The following is a 19,407-nucleotide window of genomic DNA, read 5'->3' on the forward strand; positions in this document are numbered from 1 at the left end:
CCTCTCGTCGTCCCCCCCCCCCACCCCGCCCCCCATCTGCCACAGTGATGTCGGCCCCCCCGAGGGGACCAGGAAGGAGGGAGGGAGGGGACCCAGGCCTCCCTCGCTTTCAGCCTGGGGACGGGGCTCGCCCCCCCTAACCCCGGCTCCCTAGGCCTCCCCCGCCAGCAGGCTGAGATGTGGGGGGGAGAGGGTGGGGAGAGATGGGGGGTGGGGGGCGGGAGAACCAGGACTCCTGGGTCCCCAGAGGGAAGTGGAGCTGGAGGGAGGGTGTAGGGGAAGAAGGCACATACAGTCTGGGGGGGGGGGGGGTTGGGGTGTCACCCCGAAATCAGCCCCCCCCCGGGAAGGGGTGTGTGTGTGTGTGTTTGGGGGGGTGGGGGGCTGAGCCGCCGTCCCCGGCCTGTTCCCTCTTTGGCAATACGGCGCCAACGCCCGATGGGGGGAGGGGGCCGTGGTGGTGTTTTTGCAAGCGAGACGGGGGAGGGGCAGGGCGGGGATTTTTTTTGGGGGGGTGGAGGTGGGGGGGGGACTGAGTTTATGAGACCCCGTTGACCAGGCTGCCCAGCTCCGGGGGTGGAGCCAGCTCCCCATTCTCCGAGGGAGGGGGGGCCAGCTTACTGCTGCAGTCGCCCTAGTGGGAGAAGGGACAGGGATGCACAAGAGAGAAGGGAGGGGGGCGGAGGGAGAGGAGGTGAGGAAGAGAACACCACACCCCCCCCATGACCTCTTGAGACCCCGCTGTCCCCCCCCCCAACCCGGGGGTCCCCCCCCCATCCTGCCCTTTCTCTCCAGGACCTCCCCGCTGGCCCGCCGCCCTAGGCACCGGGGGCCTACCTTCTGTCCTGAGGGGGGGTCCTCCGTCGGTCGGTCCGCGGGTTCGGGGAGCGGACGCTGGCGGCTCTGGGACTCGGCCCGCGAAATGTAGTCGGCCACGGTCACTTCGGGGGGGGGAGGAGGAAGGGGAGACTGGGCATGCGGGGCGGAAGGGGGGGGGGGATCCCGCGGCTGCCACCCACCCCGGCCCCCCGCCCTCGCCTGGAGACCGGGGCTCACCTGACTGGCGGTCTCGGCTGATGGAGCCGTCGGCCCGGTTGCCGCGGTTACGGCGGCGGCGGCTGCGGTTGCGGCGTTGGGGTTTGGAATCGTCCTCTGCGGGGCAGCGGGGCTCAGGGCCGGTGGCGGGGACGGGGGAGCGAGGGGGAAGGGGATGGTGGGCCTGACCCCGGAGTCCCCGCCGCCCCGCTCCCACAGGCCCGGGGCACGGACGGACCGATGGACGGAGGGCCGGCCCTCCCCCGGCTCACCCAGCCCGTTCTCGGCCAGGCCCGGCCCGTCGGGCTCGGGCCCCCCGTCCATGACGGTCCCGTCCTCATCCGTGCGGCGGCGGCGGGAGCGGCGGCGGCGGGCGCTGGCCGGGGGGGCCTCCCCGGCGTCGGCCTCGGCCAGGGGCTCCGGCTCCGTAGTGTCCAGCAGGCTGTACGGGTTGCTGTCGGGGTCCTTCAGCACTGGGGACGGGAGGGAGGGAGGACGACGACGGGGAGCAGAAAGTAAGGCCGGGGGTGGGTGAGGGCAGATGGGAGGGACGGGGCCGGGCCTCCCCTCATTCCCCACCTCAGTATCTGTGTTATTTCCGGTGTGTACCTATGTGCATCGGTCTCCCCCTCTAGACCGTGAGCTCGTCGTGTGCAGGGAACGTGCCTGTTAACTGTCCTACTGTACTCTCCCATGTGCTTCGAACAGTGCTTTGCACACAGGGAGCGCTCAAGAAATACGACTGAATCAATCAAGGGTGTGTATTAAGCACTTGCCGTGCACAGAGCACTGGACCAAGTGATGGTTGTTTGGTTTCGTTCTCTGTCTCCCCCTTTAAGACTGTGAGCCCACTGTTGGGTAGGGACTGGCTCTATGTTGCCAACTTGGACTTCCCAAGTGCTTAGTACAGTGCTCTGCACACAGTAAGCGCTCAATAAATACAATTGATTGATTAGGGAGAGTCCCCTCCAACAGAGTGAGTAGGCTCATTCCCTGCTCACGCCAAGCTGCCGGCATAAAGGGGAAGACAAGGGGCACCCCAACTGCGCGCTAGCCCGTGCCCACCCCGACCCGTCTCGTCACCGGGGGCCCGGTACCTGAGCTGATGGAGGAGGAGCTGTACTTGGCGGGGGGGCGGGGGGCGGGCGGGGGGCCTCTCCCGCGGCCCCCTCCGGGCCGCCGCCGGCCTTCTTCTCCCCGGCCCGGAGGGTCCCGGTCCCTGTCCCTGTCTCTGTCCCCGGGGCCGGGCCGCTCGGGCTCCTCTCGCTTCTCCGACTCCGTCTCGGAGGCGGTGGACAGGTCCGAGCCGGGGCCTGCCGGGCAATGTGAGGGTTGTACTTGCACTTCCCAAGCGCTTAGTACAGTGCTCAATAAATAAGATTGATTGATTGATTGGTTGGGGTGGGGGAGTTTATTCCTCGAGGGGGTCTCCTTCCGCCCTCCTCCCCGCCCGAGTCTCAGCAACCTCCCCTGGCCCGCTGCCCCCACCCACAGCGGCCCGCCCTCCGCCAGACGGAACCCCAACCTCAACCCTGTCCTTCCCGCCCCCACCGCCTCCCAGCGTGCTAGCCCCGGGCCCCCGGACCCTCACCGTAGCCGGGACCGGCCGCCCTGCGCCCGCGGCCCCGGCCCCCGTAGGTGCGCGTGGCGTGCAGGGAGGAGGAGGAGGAGCAGCTCTCGTCGGTGGCGTAGCCGCCCCCCTTGTCCGTGGCCCCGGCCCGCCCGCCTCCCGCCGGCCGGAAGCCCAGCCCGATCTGGCGCAGCTGTTCGTCGATCTGCAGCCGCTCCAACCGCAGCTGCTCCACCTCCTGCGGACGGGGCCCAGGCGAGAAGGTCACCCCCCTCCGCCCCCGCCCCCTCAGCCCCTACCCTCGACACCCCCATCGCCCTCCCGCCCCAACTCTCCCGCCCTCCCCGGCCCGCCAGAACCTGCAGGTAAGACAGGTGATACTCCAAGAGGGCCTGGGCATTGCTGATGTTCTCCCTTGTGCCCACGAAGATGAAAGGGACCATGCCCTGGGGGGGAGAGAGCCAGGGGTGGTCAGACACCCAACGGAAGGGGGTGGTGCGCCCCCGTCCCTCCCCTAGCCCGTCCCCCGGCACGGAGACCGGCCTGGCCCACTCCCCCGTGATTCTCCGCCCGCTGGGCACCTCCTCTCGTGGGTTCTTCTTGTCGTTGTCACCTTCCACGCGCACCCGCACCACGCCGGACTTGTCCACGATCTCTTGGATCACCTTCCCGTTCTTCCCAATCACCTTCCCTGAGCAGGGAGAGGGGGGTGGGGGGCCGTGAGGACACCGTTCCCCTTCCGGCCTCCGTCCCGAGACAGCCAGGGCCCGAGCTGCCACGTGCCCCCGACCTTGCCCCTTTTTTCAGGATCCAGGCACCGTGCCTTCCGGTCCCCCACTTCTCCTCACAAAAATACCCCCTTTCTTCTAGTCTTTAGAGCAGGCAGGCCCCCTGCCTCAGACAGGCCCGGGCCTCATTGCTCCTGGTTCCGTTGTCTGAGACTCGGCCGCCTGGTCCCCATTCTCGCTATGCCCCCCAAACGCACCCCCGATCTTCCGAATCCACACGGCCGCCACCCACCGCCGGACTCACCGACCAGATTCCTGGGCACTTGGACAGAGTCCTCAGAGAACTCGAGGTAGCTGCGGGCCTGGCGACATGCCTCGGGGGTCTGTGGGGTCCGGGGGGGAGGAGGATCACTGGCAGGCAGCAGCCTGGGACTTGAGGCCGGACCACCTCTCCCTCCATCCCGGGGAAAGGGCCGGGGCGGCAAACCGGGAGCCCGCGGCCCGGCCCCCTCCCCTGGTCCGTCCCCGGCCCCCAGGGGTGGGGGGGGGGAGGGCTCACCTCCCCATAGATGCGGAAGGTGCAGCTCTCCTCGCCCAGCTCGATGGCCGTCACCCCGGGCACCTTGCGGGCCTGCTGGATGTTGGCCCCGTGGGTCCCAATCGCCAAGCCCATCAGGTCCTCCCGCACCGTGAATTCCTCCTGGAACGCCGCCGCCAGCTGCTTGCTCGTCTGCAAGCGGGAGGGATGGGGGACAGCTACACTGGTGCCCGCCCACCCAGCCCTTCCCGGAGGTCTGGCGCAGCGCCGGACCTAATGGGAGGCAATTAGCGGGGCCGGGACACGGAAAGAACCGCCTCGGAGCCAATCCGACGGGGCCACGCAAACTTCTTGGGTGAGAGGGGGTGGGGGGCACACAGGGGAAGGGGCACGGCTAGGTTTCAAGGGTAAAATACAAGTATGAGGCCGACTGATGGACTGGTGCCCACGAGGGGTGAACGGTCCAGCGGGGGGTGAAGCGGCAGACAAACGGCCACTGCTTAACACTTAGTAAGTAGCCTTAGAGGGCACGGACCCGGGGACCACACACGGCGGACGCAACACCGCAGGAGGTGCCGAGGCGGTGGCTCGGCCGGGACTGTAATAGGGGAAGGCCTCCTGGAGGGTGTGACAGGACGTCATCTGGCGAGGCTCAATGGGGGCACCCAACAAGGAAGGTGTGGACGGAGGGCCACAAGTCCCCGGACGACAAGCGCCCCCCACCCACCCCCCGCCACATCGGACCAGCGGCCCCCACGTTTTACCGGGACTCCCAGGCTGCCAACCAGAAGCAACCTCACGTCCAGCGGAGAGGGGCCGTGGGATCTACTGGGCTCCAGGGCGGGCGCGCCACTCACCTCCAGGTGCTTGGTGGCCTCCTCGTTGCGGGACATGAGCAGCAGCTTGGTGCGGAGGCTGCGGAAGTGCATGTCGCCCAGCAGGGATGCCCTCTTCACCGGGGCTTCCGTCGTCGACTGAGGAAGACCGAGGGGACCGGGGGAGAGGACGTGAGCTGGGGGGCGGGAGGAAAGGCCCCACACCCCGGGGTGGGGGTGAGGGCAGGGCTGCTCGGGCGCAGGGGTCTGAGGGGGGGCTCACCAGGATGAAGAGCTCACTGTTGGTGATGTTGAGGAAGATGCAGTTGGCGCCAACGGCCTTCTTGAATTCCTTGTGGGCGCTCTCGTTGGAGCACCTGCGGGGGCCGAGTGGGTGGGGAAGAAAAGACGGATGGTCCCAGTCGCCCCTGCTGCCAAGTTCCTTTTCCAGGTCGTGCCGCCTCACCCTGACGGCGCGAAGCCACCTTTCTCTCGGGGGAACTATCCCAATTTTCACTCTACTGTTGTTATTATTACTCTAGCTTTATACCCCACAGAGGATGACCCTCCCCGCCTCTGAAGCCTTAATGAAGGCCCACCTCCTCCAAGAGGTCTTCCCTAAGTCCTCAATTTCCTTTTCTCCCACTCTCTTCTCCAACACCCTGATCTGCTCCCTTTGTTCTCTGCCCCACGCCACTTACGTCACATACCCTGTAATTTCTTTACAAAACTTCTTTTCCGCCATTTGGGCCAGGATGGGGGTCTCTCCCAGCCACTCGCTCTTGTCGTGACTTAATAATAATTGTGGCATTTATTAAGCGCTTACTATGTGCCAGGCTCCATACTAAGCACTAGGTGGACAACGGCAAATCGGGTTGCAAAACAGTCCCCATCCCACGTAGGGCTGTTTCAATCCCCATTTTGCAGATGAGGTAACTGAGGCCCAGAGAAATGAAGGTCAAGGTCACACAGAAGACAAGTGGCATAGCCAGGATTAGAACCCATGCCCTTCTGATTCCCGGGCCCGGGCTCTATTCGCTACACCGTGCTGCTGCCAACTACCCGTGTGGCTAATGATGCCAACGGGCCTTAAGCTCCTGAGGACGGGTAATCCCCCAATGTCCGCTCTCGGACCTGGCTCCCCAGAGGCCTTGGCGGGGGCTCTGTCCTTCGCAAGTGGGAAATTCAAGATTGCTGGTTGGTAGGGGAGGAGTGGGAGACGGGGTGGGCGGGGGGGAACTCACGCCTGGCGCAGGTCTTCGGGCACCGCCATGGTGACCTTGAAGAAGCTACCCTTGGTGGCCAACGGGCTGGGGTTCACGGGCCTGAGCCGCTCCAGGGTGACGATCTCGTTGTACGTGGCGTCGCAGGCTGCGTACTCTATGACGTAGAACTGGGGGGGACGGGCAGGGGAGATCTCTCAGGGCACCGGGGAGCCCCCTGAGGCCCCAGCTTCCCTCAGGACCCCAGGCGTCCTGCCCTCCAGCTCCGTTCTCCCCGGGGTCAGAACCCGTCCCCTCCCCTTCCTCGTGGGGGGTCTGGATCCTTACATCTCCTTTCATCATCCGCACCCTGGCCAGCCACCAGCCGCACGGCTCCTGCTCGTTGGCTCGAGAGTAAACCTGGAGGCAAATCGAGAAAGGCCTGAGGTGCGGGGAGAAGGTTCCCCGCCCTCCCGAAGTCGGCTGGGGCCCTGGGGGAAGAAGACCGGCCAGCTGGGCCACCCCAGAGTGGACAGGAGCTGCGACGGGCGGGAGGGGGGGAGATGTGTGTGGACACGGGGGGGTGGGGTCGGTCAGCCGGCAAGGAGGGGGGCCTTGGGGACCAGCTGCCCGCGGAGATTCGATCGGGGTGAGGAGGTTGGTCTGTGAAGGGCTTCGGGACAGTGGGCGCGCGTTCCTAACCCCTCACCTCCACCTCATCCCCTTCCGTGATCTCCTTGTTGTAGTCCGCCGGCGGCGGGAGCCGCACATCACTGAAGGGAATCTGCCTCTCGCTCTGCCAGCTGCCCCGAGTGAGAGGGAAAAGTCGGATCGGGGGGTGGAGGGAAAGGGAAGGAAGCCCCCTCTCTGCAGCCCCCCACGATCCCCAACTCTGACCTCGGCCCTTCCTCCGGGACCCTCCACCCCCGAGCCCCCATCTCCCACAGGGATCACAGACTCCCGGCCCCCCGCCCCACCCTCAACTTGGTCCCGGGCTCCTCTTAGGGACCCCAAGCGTGGCCCCCACTAGCCTCGGCTTCCCAGCCCCTGGCTTCCTTTCCCTAGGGGGGAGGGGAGAAGGGGAGGAGGAGGGGCAGGGGACGGCACACACGTACTTGTTCTCAAAGAAGATGGTGACAGAGTCTTCGTGAACGTCCTTCACAAAGCCCTGTAAAGTGGAAGGGGGCAGAAAACGAAAGCTGAGAGAAAAAAAAATCTCTCCTCTATTCAGAGCCCTGGGATTCAAGAGGGGTGGAAAGCCGGGAGGCCGGACACCTGGGACTGGGGTTTTAGCTGGGAAAGGCGCCGCCTTCGGCTCCTAACTTTCCCTGGTCCCGGCTCTCCCCCCGGCTGGCCGGCAGCAGCCAATTAAAATACCAGCGAGTTAATCCCAGCTAAGAATATCCTCAGAGGGGTTGTCTGGGGCTCCCCCGGGGAGAAGGGAGGGAGGTCCAGGGGCCCTGACCAGTGGGACTGAATTGGAGGGGGCCGGTCCCTCAGGGAGTAGGGGAGAGGATATGAGGTGAGAAGGTAAGGGAGGGCGGCAACTAGAGCCCCGGGCATCTGAGATCATGCATCAAGGAAGGAGTTGGGCGCAAAGGAAGTGGAGATGCCCAGTGTGGCGGGAGCGGCAGGAGATTTGGGGGGAGGCTGGAGCAAGAACAGAGGGACTGAGACTCTAGAAGGGAGCAGGAGCGTGAACACGTAGTTGGGGGTCCCAGGCAGGGAGGCGGCTGGCTGGACTCTGGGTGGGAAGACATCTGGGACCTCTGGGGGACCGGTGGCGATGGGAGGGACGGACCCACGCCCTTCCCGCCTCTTATGACCCAAACGCTCAGTCCTTCGGACAGGAAGGGATTTGGGGGATTCCAAGACACTGGGAAGAGTCTGACTCCGGCTGATTCTAGAGACGGTCCCCAGGGAAGGGGGAAGGATGGTGCCTGGGGGGGTTATCCTGTGGGAGAATCTCCCCCATGCCCACCCCTGGCACCTCTATCCAGACTCCGTATATGGTGGGGGAACATGGGCTAAATTTAACCGCCCCCTGAAGTCAGTGTGCGCCCCAGGGCCGAGCTCGGGTTACTGGGGGGCCTCTGGCGGAAGGAGTAGGAGCACCTGGCTCTCCCAGCCTCCTGCCCTCACTCCTTTTCTCTGCCCATGGGGGCCGGGGCGAGGAGGGCTTCCCTCAAGAGGCTCCAATCCAGCCCCCAGTTTCATCACCTCGACGCTCTTCCCACTTGGAGGCCCTGCCCCCACCCCCACAGACCCCCGTCTACATCCCAGACCCCTGCCCTTGTTCCCATCTCCTCAACCACCTCTCTGCTCCCTGTCCCTTCCCTCCTGTTCCAACGTCCTCCCTCTGCCCCCATAGCTGGGTTCTAACGGGCACTATTTTGGGCTGGGTTCGGGGGGGGGCCTGACTGAAATGTGTATAGGTCTGTGGGCACAGGGGCGCAAGGAAGCCAGCAGCAAAACCCAGGAGGCCCCCAACCTCTGGCCTCAGCCTCGGGGGTCAAAGAGGCCAGGGGCCCTGGAGGAGGAGGAGGCAGCTTTGACCTCTTGGGGGTGGGGGAGAAGTGCCAGGGCTCAAAACAGGAGAGGTTGAATCTCTAGGTCTTGGGAGGGTGAGACTGCCAAAGGGCTGGGACACAAAGAAGGACTGACTGGGGGTGGGGTGGGGGTGGAGGCTGAGGGGCACAAGGTGGTGGCGTTGAGGGTGGGGAGCAAAAACCTGGGCTGGGTGAGGGGATTCAGGGCTAGGAGACAAGAAAACCAAGCCCTGGACTAACAGGAGGGAGGAGGGGTGGGAGTTGGGGGTGGATGTTGAGGCTCGGATCCTCCGCGGACTCTGGGATCCCGGGTTCCTCCAGGGGACCTTCGATCCCGGCAAGGCCCGAGTTAACGATCAAGCCGAGGGGATGAGGACCTCGGTCCCTTGCTCCCTGGAAGGGCCGCCGGGAAGGTCCCTGGACCTCGGGGCTGGAGTGGGGGCCTAGGCAAGTAGTGGCCGCATTTTCCAACGGGCCGCTGGTGCCAAGCGGCCCCTTGCCTGGAAGTGCTGAGTGAGAACAGAGTTGATTCGGCTCCTGTAGGGTGGAGGTATTTGGGGGCCGGAGGGAGGGAGAGCGGGAATTCCACGGGGAACGGGGTCACAGAGGAGCTGGCTCTAGGAGACCTCTGGGGACGGATGCGGAACCAGACTCTGTTCCAGGAAACCTTAAGAGGAAGGGGAAATTGAGGCAGGGGGCAATAAAAGCCTCACTTGGAGAGGTCTGGTGCATTCTGCCCCCACGCCTTCCGGGGACCTGAGCATCCTACCCCTAGCTCCTAGTCTCCATTCCCCTCAGGGACCCAGGCATCCTACCCCTAGCTCCCATCCTCCCTTCCGCTCCCCTGCTCCCTGAACTACTGTTCCCCGGTCTCCCGTTCCTCGAGGCCAAGATGTCTTGCCCTGCCGGGCCCCTTCACCCGCCCACCGTCACCTTGGGCCCACGGGGAAGCGGAGGGTCAAAGGGTGAGGAGAGCACCTCGGCCTGCCTGCCGGCCAACCGCCTTCCCTTCCCCAGCCGGTTGTCTCCAAAAATGGCCCCAACCCCTGAGGCTCAGGAGGAGAAACCACGAAGGCGGCTCCAACCTGACCGCAAAAAGCAAAACAAAACAAAAAACACCGTGGTGGGAGGCGAGGGTCAGCAGGGTGGTGAAAGGCAGATCAGGGAGAAGGTTCAAGATGATGGGGAGGGCACTTGGTGAGGGAGGAGGTGAGGGACGGCCGGGCCGGTGGTCGGGGAGGAGAATCTGGATTCCCCAGGGGCAGAGGACCACGGGTCAGGGCGATGGGGTGGGATGTGGAGGTCGGACTGGGGTCAGGGAGAATCTGGGCTGAAGTCCTGGATCCAGGAGGAGGGCCGGGGAAATGAGAGGTGGGGGCCTGGAGAGAGCTGGAGGCTGCTCAGGGTGATCTACCTGCCAGATTTGGGGGAAGGGCTCACACCGGGTGGGTCGTGGATGGAGGAGAAGGATGGGACTGGAGATGAGCAAAGTCCTGGGGAGGCAAGAGGGAATTCTGCGGCGTTTCCCTGTATGACCCTGGAGATCCCGGGCTACAGAAAAGGGGGCGGGGGGCTAAGAGAGTTGGTTTAGACCCAGTTAGGGAACTGCTCATGAGGGTTTAGGGACCTAGGTCCTGCGTTTTGAGAGGTCTCATCATCTGGGGGCAGGTGGGTTGGACATTTGCAATTTGGGAGGGAAGTGAGTCACGGAGGCGTCGTGGAAACTAGGACCCTGGACACTTCCAACTGACCTGATCAAGACAAGGATGGAGGGAGTGAGGGGAATCTTCCCTTGGCATAAGGTGGGTGGGGTTTTTTGGCGGGGGGTGGGAGTGGATGTGATCGAGAACAAGACTCTGAAGAGAACAAAAAGAGATCTCTTCATGTGAGATTGGAAAGGGAGGCACCACCACCTCCCAGAAAAATGTGTCAACCAAAACGATCTCAGTTATTGAGGATGTCCTGGTGGCCCTGAAGCTTCTTGGGCGGCCTATGGGCAAGGAGGAGGAGGCTAGCGTTAGGGGAAGCCAAAAGAAGAAACAGAGGGACCAGGGTTTGGGGGTCCTTCATAAACAACTGGGGCAGGGGGGGCAGCAGTCAAGTACAAGACTATCGAGGACACCGCATTGGGGAAAAAGTGGGGCCATGGGGCTCCAGGGCAACTGTACTCCCAAGCGCTTAGTACAGTGCTCTGCACACAGTAAGCGCTCAATAAATACGATTGATGATGATGAACTGGAGCCTGGAAGCCAGGTGAATGAGGGGGTGGGGGAGAAGGGGGAGGAGATGTACTTTTTGCCCTTTGAAAAGGTCTTTGGAAGACGCTGATTCGCAAGGTCTAAATCAAAGCACCAAAGTAGGGGAGATGCCCCAGGTGGGGAGTAAGTGGTGGGGAGGGGGGGGGCGGTTCCAAAGTCTAAAACGAGGTGGGGGGGGGTTTCGTGTTCTATTGGACCCTTCCAAGTGCTTAGTACAGCCCTCTGCACTCAGTAAGTGCTCAATAAATATAACTGATTGATCGACTGCTATCTCCTTGTAAGATCAGCAGTTTTGACTCTCCATAAGGAGAGGGAATAAGCTGTGAGTGGCCAAGAATCAAGAGATAGATGTTAGAGGGGGGTGGAGGTGCTGATCTGGAAGTGCGGAGATGGGGTGGGTCATCCATGTTGATCTCAAAGCAGAGGGAAGGCAGAAGGGAAAGATGAAAAGGACTGGGTGGGGCACCTTGCTTTGGGGAAGCAAAGGGCAGCAAAGATGTGAGTTTGGTGGTGGTGGTGGTGGTGGTCAGGGGTGGTGGGGGGTGGTCTGGAATGGGACAGGTGGGCTCCCTCTGTCCTATGGGGGGGGGGGGGGGCGCACAGGGGGAGGAATGGAATAATGATCACCCTGCCCCAGGGACAAGGTGGATGGGTGTCTGTCTGTCCAAGGATGGAAGGGGGGACATGGGCAACTAGCTTTAGTTGGTGCGGGGTGGTGGGTGTCGCCCTGGGCATGGGAGGGAGAGGAATGCTTCTAGACTGTGAGCCCACTGTTGGGTAGCGACCGTCTCTATATGTTGCCAACCTGTAATTCCCAAGCGCTTAGTCCAGTGCTCTGCACACAGTAAGCGCTCAATAAATACGACTGAATGAATGAATGGGAAGCGGCTTCACTGGGGCCGGGGAAGGAAGGGGCTTGGGGTGTTTTTTTTGCTGAGGTGGGGTAGGATTGAATGAATGAATGAATAGGGACTGTCTCTATATGTGGCCAACTTGTACTTCCCAAGCGCTTAGTCCAGTGCTCTGCAGCACACAGTAAGCACTCAATAAATACGACTGAATGAATGAATGGGAAGCGGCTTCGCTGGGGCCCGGGAAGGAAGGGGTTTGGGGTGTTTTTTTTTGCTGAGGTGGGGTGGGATTGAATGAATGAATGAATGGGGACTGTCTCTATATGTGGCCAACTTGTACTTCCCAAGCGCTTAGTCCAGTGCTCTGCACACAGTAAGCGCTCAATAAATACGATTGAATGAATGGGAAGCGGCTTCGCTGGGGCCGGGGAAGGAAGGGGTTTGGGGTGTTTTTTTTGCTGAGGTGGGGTGGGATTGAATGAATGAATGAATGAATAGGGACTGTCTCTATATGTGGCCAACTTGTACTTCCCAAGCGCTTAGTCCAGTGCTCTGCACACAGTAAGCGCTCAATAAATACGATTGAATGAATGGGAAGCGGCTTAGCTGGGGCCGGGGAAGGAAGGGATTTTGGGTTTTTTTTTTTTGCTGAGGTGAGGTGGGATTGAATGAATAGGACTGTATATGTTGCCAACTTGTACTTCCCAAGCACTTAGTCCAGTGCTCTGCACACAGTAAGCGCTCAATAAATACGACTGATTGACGCTTTGTCATTCCCCTTGGTGGAGGACTGGCACGGGAGGGAAAGGACGAGAAGTCCAGTCCCCTTCTAGACTGGGAGCCCGCTGTTGGGTAGGGACTGTCTCTATGTGTTGCCAACCTGGACTTCCCAAGCGCTTAGTCCAGTGCTCTGCATGCAGTAAGCGCTCAATAAATATGACTGATTGACTCTTTGTAATTCCCCTTGGTGGAGGACAGGCATGGGAGGGAAAGGACGAGAAGTCTAGTCCCGTTCTAGACTGTGAGCCCGCTGTTGGGTAGGGACCGTCTCTATGTGTTGCCGATTTGGACTTCCCAAGCGCTTAGTCCAGTGCTCTGCACACAGTAAGCGCTCAATAAATACAACTGATTGATTGATTGTCTCTATGTGTTGCCGACTTGGACTTCCCAAGCGCCTAGTCCAGTGCTCTACACACAGTAAGCGCTCAATAAATACGATTGATTGACTGATTGACTGTCTCTTTGTGTTGCCGCCTTGGACTTCCCAAGAGCTTAGCACAGTGCTCTGCACACAGTAAGCGCTCAATAAATACGACTGATTGATTGATTGACGAGAAGGAAATTGGGGGGAGGGTGGGGGGCGGCCCCCTTCGTCCTCCCCACAATCACTCTGATGTGTGTGTGTGAGGGGGAGGAGCGGTATAAAGACTGTACAAAGCGGTATTAGACTGTGAGCCCGCTGTTGGGTAGGGACTGTCTCTATATGTTGCCAACTTGTACTTCCCAAGCGCTTAGTGCAGTGCTCTGCACACAGTAAACGCTCAATAAATACGACTGATTGACTGATTGACTGTCTCTATGTGTTGCTGACTTGTACTTCCCAAGCGCTTAGCCCAGTGCTCTGCACAGAGTAAGCGCTCAATAAATACGATTGATTGACTGATTGACGAGAAGGAAACTGGGGGGAGGGTCCTTGTTCCCCTCTCCATCCCCCCCATCTTACCTCCTCCCCTTCCCCACAGCACCTGTATATATGTATATATGTTTGTACGTATTTATTACTCTATTTACTTTACCTGTACATATCTATTCTATTTATTTTGTTAGTATGTTTGGTTTTGTTCTCTGTCTCCCCCTTTTAGACTGTGAGCCCACTGTTGGGTAGGGACTGTCTCTAGATGTTGCCAATTTGTACTTCCCAAGCGCTTAGTACAGTGCTCCGCACACAGTAGCTCCCCCTTCTAGACCGTGAGCCCACTGTTGGGTAGGGACCGTCTCTATATGTTGCCAACTTGGACTTCCCAAGGGCTTAGTCCAGTGCTCTGCACACAGTAAGCGCTCAATAAATACCATTGATTGACTGATTGGGGGGAGGCCCCCTTCGTCCTCCCCACAATCACTCTGGTGTGTGTGTGTGAGGGGGAGGAGCGGTATAAAGACTGTATAAACCGGTATTAGAGGGACTGTCTCTCTATGTTGCCGACTTGGACTTCCCGAGCGCTTAGCGCAGTGCTCTGCACCCAGTAAGTGCTCAATAAATACGATTGATTGATTGTGAGGGGGAGGGGCGGTATAAAGACTGTATAAAGTGGTATTAGAGGGACTGTCTCTCTATGTTGCCGACTTGGACTTCCCAAGCGCTTAGCACAGTGCTCTGCACCCAGTAAGTGCTCAATAAATACGACTGATTGATTGTGAGGGGGAGGAGCGGTATAAAGACTGTATAAAGCGGTATTAGAGGGACTGTCTCTATATGTTGCCAACTCAGCCTTCCCAAGCGCTTAGCGCAGTGCTCTGCACACAGTAAGCGCTCAATAAGTACGATTGATTGATTGACTGACGAGAAGGAGATTGGGGGGAGGGTGGGGGGCGGCCCCCTTCGTCCTCCTCACAGTCACTCTGGTGTGTGTGTGAGGAGCGGTATAAAGCGGTATTAGAGGGCCTGTCTCTATATGTTGTCAACTTGTACTTCCCAAGCGCTTAGTCCAGTGCTCTGCACACAGTAAGCGCTCAATAAATACGATTGACTGATTGACGAGAAGGAAATTGGGGGGAGGGTGGGGGGCAGCCCCCTTCGTCCTCCTCACAGTCACTCTGGGGTGTGTGTGGGGGGGGGGAGGAGCGGCATAAAGCGGTATTAGAGGGACTGCCTCTGTATGTTGCCGACTTGGACTTCCCAAGCGCTTAGCGCAGTGCTCTGCACACAGTAAGCACTCAATAAATACGATTGATTGATTGTGAGGGGGAGAAGCGGTATAAAGACTGTATAAAGTGGTATTAGAGGGACTGTCTCTCTATGTTGCCTACTTGTACTTCCCAAACGCTTAGCACAGTGCTCTGCACACAGTAAGCGCTCAATAAGTACGATTGACTGCCGAGAAGGAAAGTGGGGGGAGGGCGGGGGGCGGCCCCCTTCGTCCTCCTCACAGTCACTCTGGGGGTGTGTGTGTGTGTGTGTCTGTGTGTGTGAGGGAGGCGCGGTATAAAGACTGTATAAAGCAGTATTAGAGGGGCTGTCTCTCTATGTTGCCGACTTGTACTTCCCAAGCGCTTAGCCCAGTGCTCTGCACCCAGTAAGCGCTCAATAAATACGATTGAGTGATTGATTGACGAGAAGGAGATTTGGGGGAGGGTGGGGGGCGGCCCCCTTCGTCCTCCTCACAGTCACTCTGGTGTGTGTGTGTGAGGGGGGGAGCGGTATAAAGACTGTATAAAGCGGTATTAGAGGGACTGTCTCTATATGTTGCCGACTTGTACTTCCCAAGCGCTTAGCGCAGTGCTCCGCACCCAGTAAGCGCTCAATAAATACGATTGAGTGATTGATTGACGAGAAGAAGATTGGGGGGAGGGTGGGGGACGGCCCCCTTCGTCCTCCTCACAGTCACTCTGGTGTGTGTGTGTGTGTGTGTGTGTGTGTGTGTGTGTGTGTGTGTGTGTGTGTGTGTGTGTGAGAGGGAGGAGCGGTATAAAGACTGTATAAAGTGGTATTAGAGGGACTGTCTCTATACGTTGCCGACTTGTACTTCCCAAGCGCTTAGCGCAGTGCTCCGCACCCAGTAAGCGCTCAATAAATACAATTGATTGATTGTGAGGGGGAGGAGCGGTATAAAGCGGTATTAGATGGACTGTCTCTCTATGTTGCCGACTTGTACTTCCCAAGCGCTTAGCCCAGTGCTCCGCACCCAGTAAGCGCTCAATAAATACGATTGATTGTGAGGGGGAGGAGCGGTATAAAGACTGTATAAAGCGGTATTAGAGGGACTGTCTCTCTATGTTGCCAACTTGGACTTCCCAAGCGCTTAGCCCAGTGCTCCGCACCCAGTAAGCGCTCAATAAATACGATTGAGTGATTGATTGACGAGAAGGAGATTGGGGGGAGGGTGGGGGGTGGCCCCCTTCGTCCTCCTCACAGTCACTCTGGTGAGTGTGTGTGTGTGTGTGTGTGTGTGTGTGTGTGTGTGTGTGTGTGAGAGGGAGGAGCGGTATAAAGACTGTATAAAGTGGTATTAGAGGGACTGTCTCTATACGTTGCCGACTTGTACTTCCCAAGCGCTTAGCCCAGTGCTCCGCACCCAGTAAGCACTCAATAAATACAATTGATTGATTGTGAGAGGGAGGAGCGGTATAAAGACTGTATAAATTGGTATTAGAGGGACTGTCTCTAGATGTTGCCGACTTGTACTTCCCAAGCGCTTAGCGCAGTGCTCCGCACCCAGTAAGCGCTCAATAAATACGATTGAGTGATTGATTGACGAGAAGGAGATTGGGGGGAGGGTGGGGGGCGGCCCCCTTCGTTCTCCTCACAGTCACTCTGGGGTGGGGGGGCGGTGGGGGGGGGGAGGAGCGGTATAAAGCGGTATTAGAGGGACCGTCTCTCTACGTTGCCGACTTGGACTTCCCAGGCGCTTAGCGCAGTGCTCCGCACCCAGTAAGCGCTCAATAAATACGATTGAGTGATTGACTGACGAGAAGGAGATTGGGGGAGGGTGTGGGGCGGCCCCCTTCGTCCTCCTCACAGTCACTCTGGTGTGTGTGTGTGTGTGTGTGAGTGTGAGGAGGAGGAGCGGTATAAAGACTGTATAAAGCGGTATTAGAGGGCCTGTCTCTATATGTTGCCGACTTGCACTTCCCAAGCGCTTAGCGCAGTGCTCCGCACCCAGTAAGCGCTCAATAAATACAATTGATTGATTGTGAGGGGGAGGAGCGGTATAAAGCGGTATTAGAGGGACTGTCTCTCTATGTTGCCGACTTGTACTTCCCAAGCGCTTAGCCCAGTGCTCCGCACCCAGTAAGCGCTCACTAAATACGATTGATTGTGAGGGGGAGGAGCGGTATAAAGACTGTATAAAGCGGCATTAGAGGGACTGTCTCTCTATGTTGCCAACTTGGACTTCCCAAGCGCTTAGCCCAGTGCTCCGCACCCAGTAAGCGCTCAATAAATACGATTGATTGATTGACTGACGAGGAGATTGGGGGGAGGGTGGGGGGCGGCCCCCTTCGTCCTCCTCACAGTCACTCTGGTGTGTGTGTGTGTGTGTGTGAGTGTGAGGAGGAGGAGCGGTATAAAGACTGTATAAAGCGGTATTAGAGGGCCTGTCTCTATATGTTGCCAACTTGGACTACCCAAGCGCTTAGCACAGTGCTCTGTACACAGTAAGCGCTCAATAAATACGATTGATTGTGAGGGGGAGGAGCGGTATAAAGCGGTATCAGAGGGACTGTCTCTCTATGTTGCCGACTTGTACTTCCCAAGCGCTTAGCGCAGTGCTCTGTACACAGTAAGCGCTCAATAAATACGATTGATTGTGAGGGGGAGGAGCGGTATAAAGACCGTATAAAGCGGTATTAGAGGGCCTGTCTCTATATGTTGCCAACTTGTACTTCCCAAGCGCTTAGCGCAGTGCTCTGCACACAGTAAGCGCTCAATAAATACGACTGATTGATTGACTGACGAGAAGGAAATTGGGGGGAGGGTGGGGGGCAGCCCCCTTCGTCCTCCTCACAGTCACTCTGGTGTGTGTGTGAGGAGCGGTATAAAGCGGTATTAGAGGGACTGTCTCTACGTGTTGCCAACTTGTACTTACCAAGCGCTTAGTCCAGTGCTCTGCACACAGTAAGCGCTCGATAAATACGATTGATTGATTGATTGACTGACGAGAAGGAAATTGGGGGGAGGGTGGGGGGGCCCCCTTCGTCTTCCTCACAGTCACTCTGGTGTGTGTGTGTGGGGGGGGGGGAGCGGTATAAAGCGGTATTAGAGGGACCGTCTCTCTATGTTGCCAACTTGTACTTCCCAAGCGCTTAGCACAGTGCTCCGCACCCAGTAAGCGCTCAATAAATACGATTGATTGTGAGGGGGAGGAGCGGTATAAAGCGGTATCAGAGGGACTGTCTCTCTATGTTGCCGACTTGTACTTCCCAAGCGCTTAGCCCAGTGCTCCGCACCCAATAAGCGCTCAATAAATACGATTGATTGTGAGGGGGAGGAGAGGTATAAAGCGGTATCAGAGGGACTGTCTCTCTATGTTGCCAACTTGGACTTCCCAAGCGCTTAGCGCAGTGCTCCGCACACAGTAAGCGCTCAATAAATACGATTGATTGATTGACTGATGAGAAGGAAATTGGGGGAGGGTGGGGGGCGGCCCCCTTCGTCCTCCTCACAGTCACTCTGGGGGGGGGGTGTGTGTGTGGGGGGGGGGGGGAGGAGCGGTATAAAGACTGTATAAAGCGGTATTAGAGGGCCTGTCTCTATATGCTGCCAACTTGTACTACCCAAGCGCTTAGCACAGTGCTCTGCACACAGTAAGCGCTCAATAAATACGATTGATTGTGAGGGGGAGGAGCGGTATAAAGACTGTATAAAGCGGTATTAGAGGGATTGTCTCTATATGTTGCCAACTTGTACTTCCCAAGCGCTTAGCACACTGCTCCGCACACAGTAAGCGCTCAATAAATACGATTGATTGTGAGGGGGAGGAGCGGTATAAAGACTGTATAAAGCGGTATTAGAGGGACTGTCTATGTTGCCAACTTGGACTTCCCAAGCGCTTAGCCCAGTGCTCCGCACCCAGTAAGCGCTCAATAAATACGATTGATTGTGAGGGGGAGGAGCGGTATAAAGACTGTATAAAGCGGCATCAGAGGGACTGTCTCTCTATGTTGCCGACTTGTCCTTCGCAAGCGCTTAGCGCAGTGCTCTGTACACAGTAACCGCTCAATAAATACGATTGATTGATTGTGAGGGGGAAGAGCGGTATAAAGCGGTATTAGAGGGACCGTCTCTCTATGTTGCCCACTTGTACTTCCCAAGCGCTTAGCACAGTGCTCTGTATATAGTAATCGCTCAATAAGTACGATTGATTGTGAGGGGGAGGAGCGGTATAAAGACTGTATAAAGCGGTATTAGAGGGACTGTCTCTCTATGTTGCCCACTTGTACTTCCCAAGCGCTTAGCACAGTGCTCTGTATATAGTAATCGCTCAATAAGTACGATTGATTGTGAGGGGGAGGAGCGGTATAAAGACTGTATAAAGCGGTATTAGAGGGACTGTCTCTCTATGTTGCCGACTTGCACTTCCCAAGCGCTTAGCGCAGTGCTCCGCACCCAGTAAGCGCTCAATAAATACGACTGATGATTGATTGTGAGGGGGAGGAGCGGTATAAAGACTGTATAAAGTGGTGTATTAGCGCAGCGCTCCGCACCCGGTAAGCGCTCAGTAAATCGGACTGACGGGTTGTAAGGGGCGGGGGGGCCTCACCTTGTAGAAGGCCCCGTTGGAGCCTCGCACCTCGACGGGCAGGCCGGGCTCCATGTCCGGGCCGGGGCCGGGGCCGGGGCCGGGACCGGGGCCGGGGCCGGGGCCGGCTCCGGTGGCGGCGGGCTGAGCGCGGGCCGGGCCGGGCCCCCTGCGCCGCCCCGGGGCCGGCGGGGGAGCCGCGGGGGGCGCCGGCCGGGACGGGCCGCCACCGCCCCCGCCGCCCCCGGCGGCCACGAGCAGGGGCCCGGGGCCGGCCCGCTCCCCGTCCAGCGCCGCCGCCTCGGTCTCCGCCACCGTGAGGGGAACGGCCGCCGCCGCCGTCGCTGCCTCAGAAGCCGCCGCCGCCGCCTCAGCCCCGAAACCGGCCGCCGCCGCCTCCTCCC

The 19,407-nt window shown here is 59.1% G+C and overlaps 1 protein-coding gene across 1 annotated transcript; it reads right to left on the reverse strand.

The window, feature by feature from the left end:
• Window positions 1-35: 35 nt before the first annotated feature.
• FXR2 (FMR1 autosomal homolog 2) lies at window positions 36-19,106 on the reverse strand. The gene is made up of 17 exons (XM_038768565.1): window positions 19,025-19,106; window positions 7,004-7,056; window positions 6,598-6,691; window positions 6,237-6,308; window positions 5,931-6,079; window positions 4,970-5,063; window positions 4,729-4,845; window positions 3,893-4,063; window positions 3,638-3,716; window positions 3,187-3,296; window positions 2,965-3,051; window positions 2,627-2,843; window positions 2,133-2,348; window positions 1,308-1,508; window positions 1,057-1,152; window positions 838-941; window positions 36-634 (listed from the first exon to the last, which is right to left on the reverse strand). Exons 1-17 carry the CDS (start codon window positions 19,076-19,078, stop codon window positions 539-541), a joined length of 2,010 nt encoding a protein of 669 aa, XP_038624493.1. The 5' UTR covers window positions 19,079-19,106; the 3' UTR covers window positions 36-538.
• Between the last annotated feature and the right edge of the window lie 301 nt (window positions 19,107-19,407).

Source organism: Tachyglossus aculeatus, chromosome Y4 (genome assembly GCF_015852505.1).
Source record: "Tachyglossus aculeatus isolate mTacAcu1 chromosome Y4, mTacAcu1.pri, whole genome shotgun sequence".
Classification (NCBI taxonomy): domain Eukaryota; kingdom Metazoa; phylum Chordata; class Mammalia; order Monotremata; family Tachyglossidae; genus Tachyglossus; species Tachyglossus aculeatus.

What these genes read in the sequence shown, in the direction of transcription:
- FXR2 (XM_038768565.1), bottom strand. Translation starts at nt 19,078, where the DNA reads ATGGAGCCCGGCCTGCCCGTCGAGGTGCGAGGCTCCAACGGGGCCTTC. An exon ending in ATCACCTGTCTTACCTGCAG is followed by an intron (nt 2,844 to 2,964) that starts GTTCTGGCGGGC and finishes CCCCGTCCGCAG; the next exon opens with GAGGTGGAGCAGCTGCGGTT. An exon ending in GGCGGCCGGTCCCGGCTACG is followed by an intron (nt 2,349 to 2,626) that starts GTGAGGGTCCGG and finishes ATTGCCCGGCAG; the next exon opens with GCCCCGGCTCGGACCTGTCC.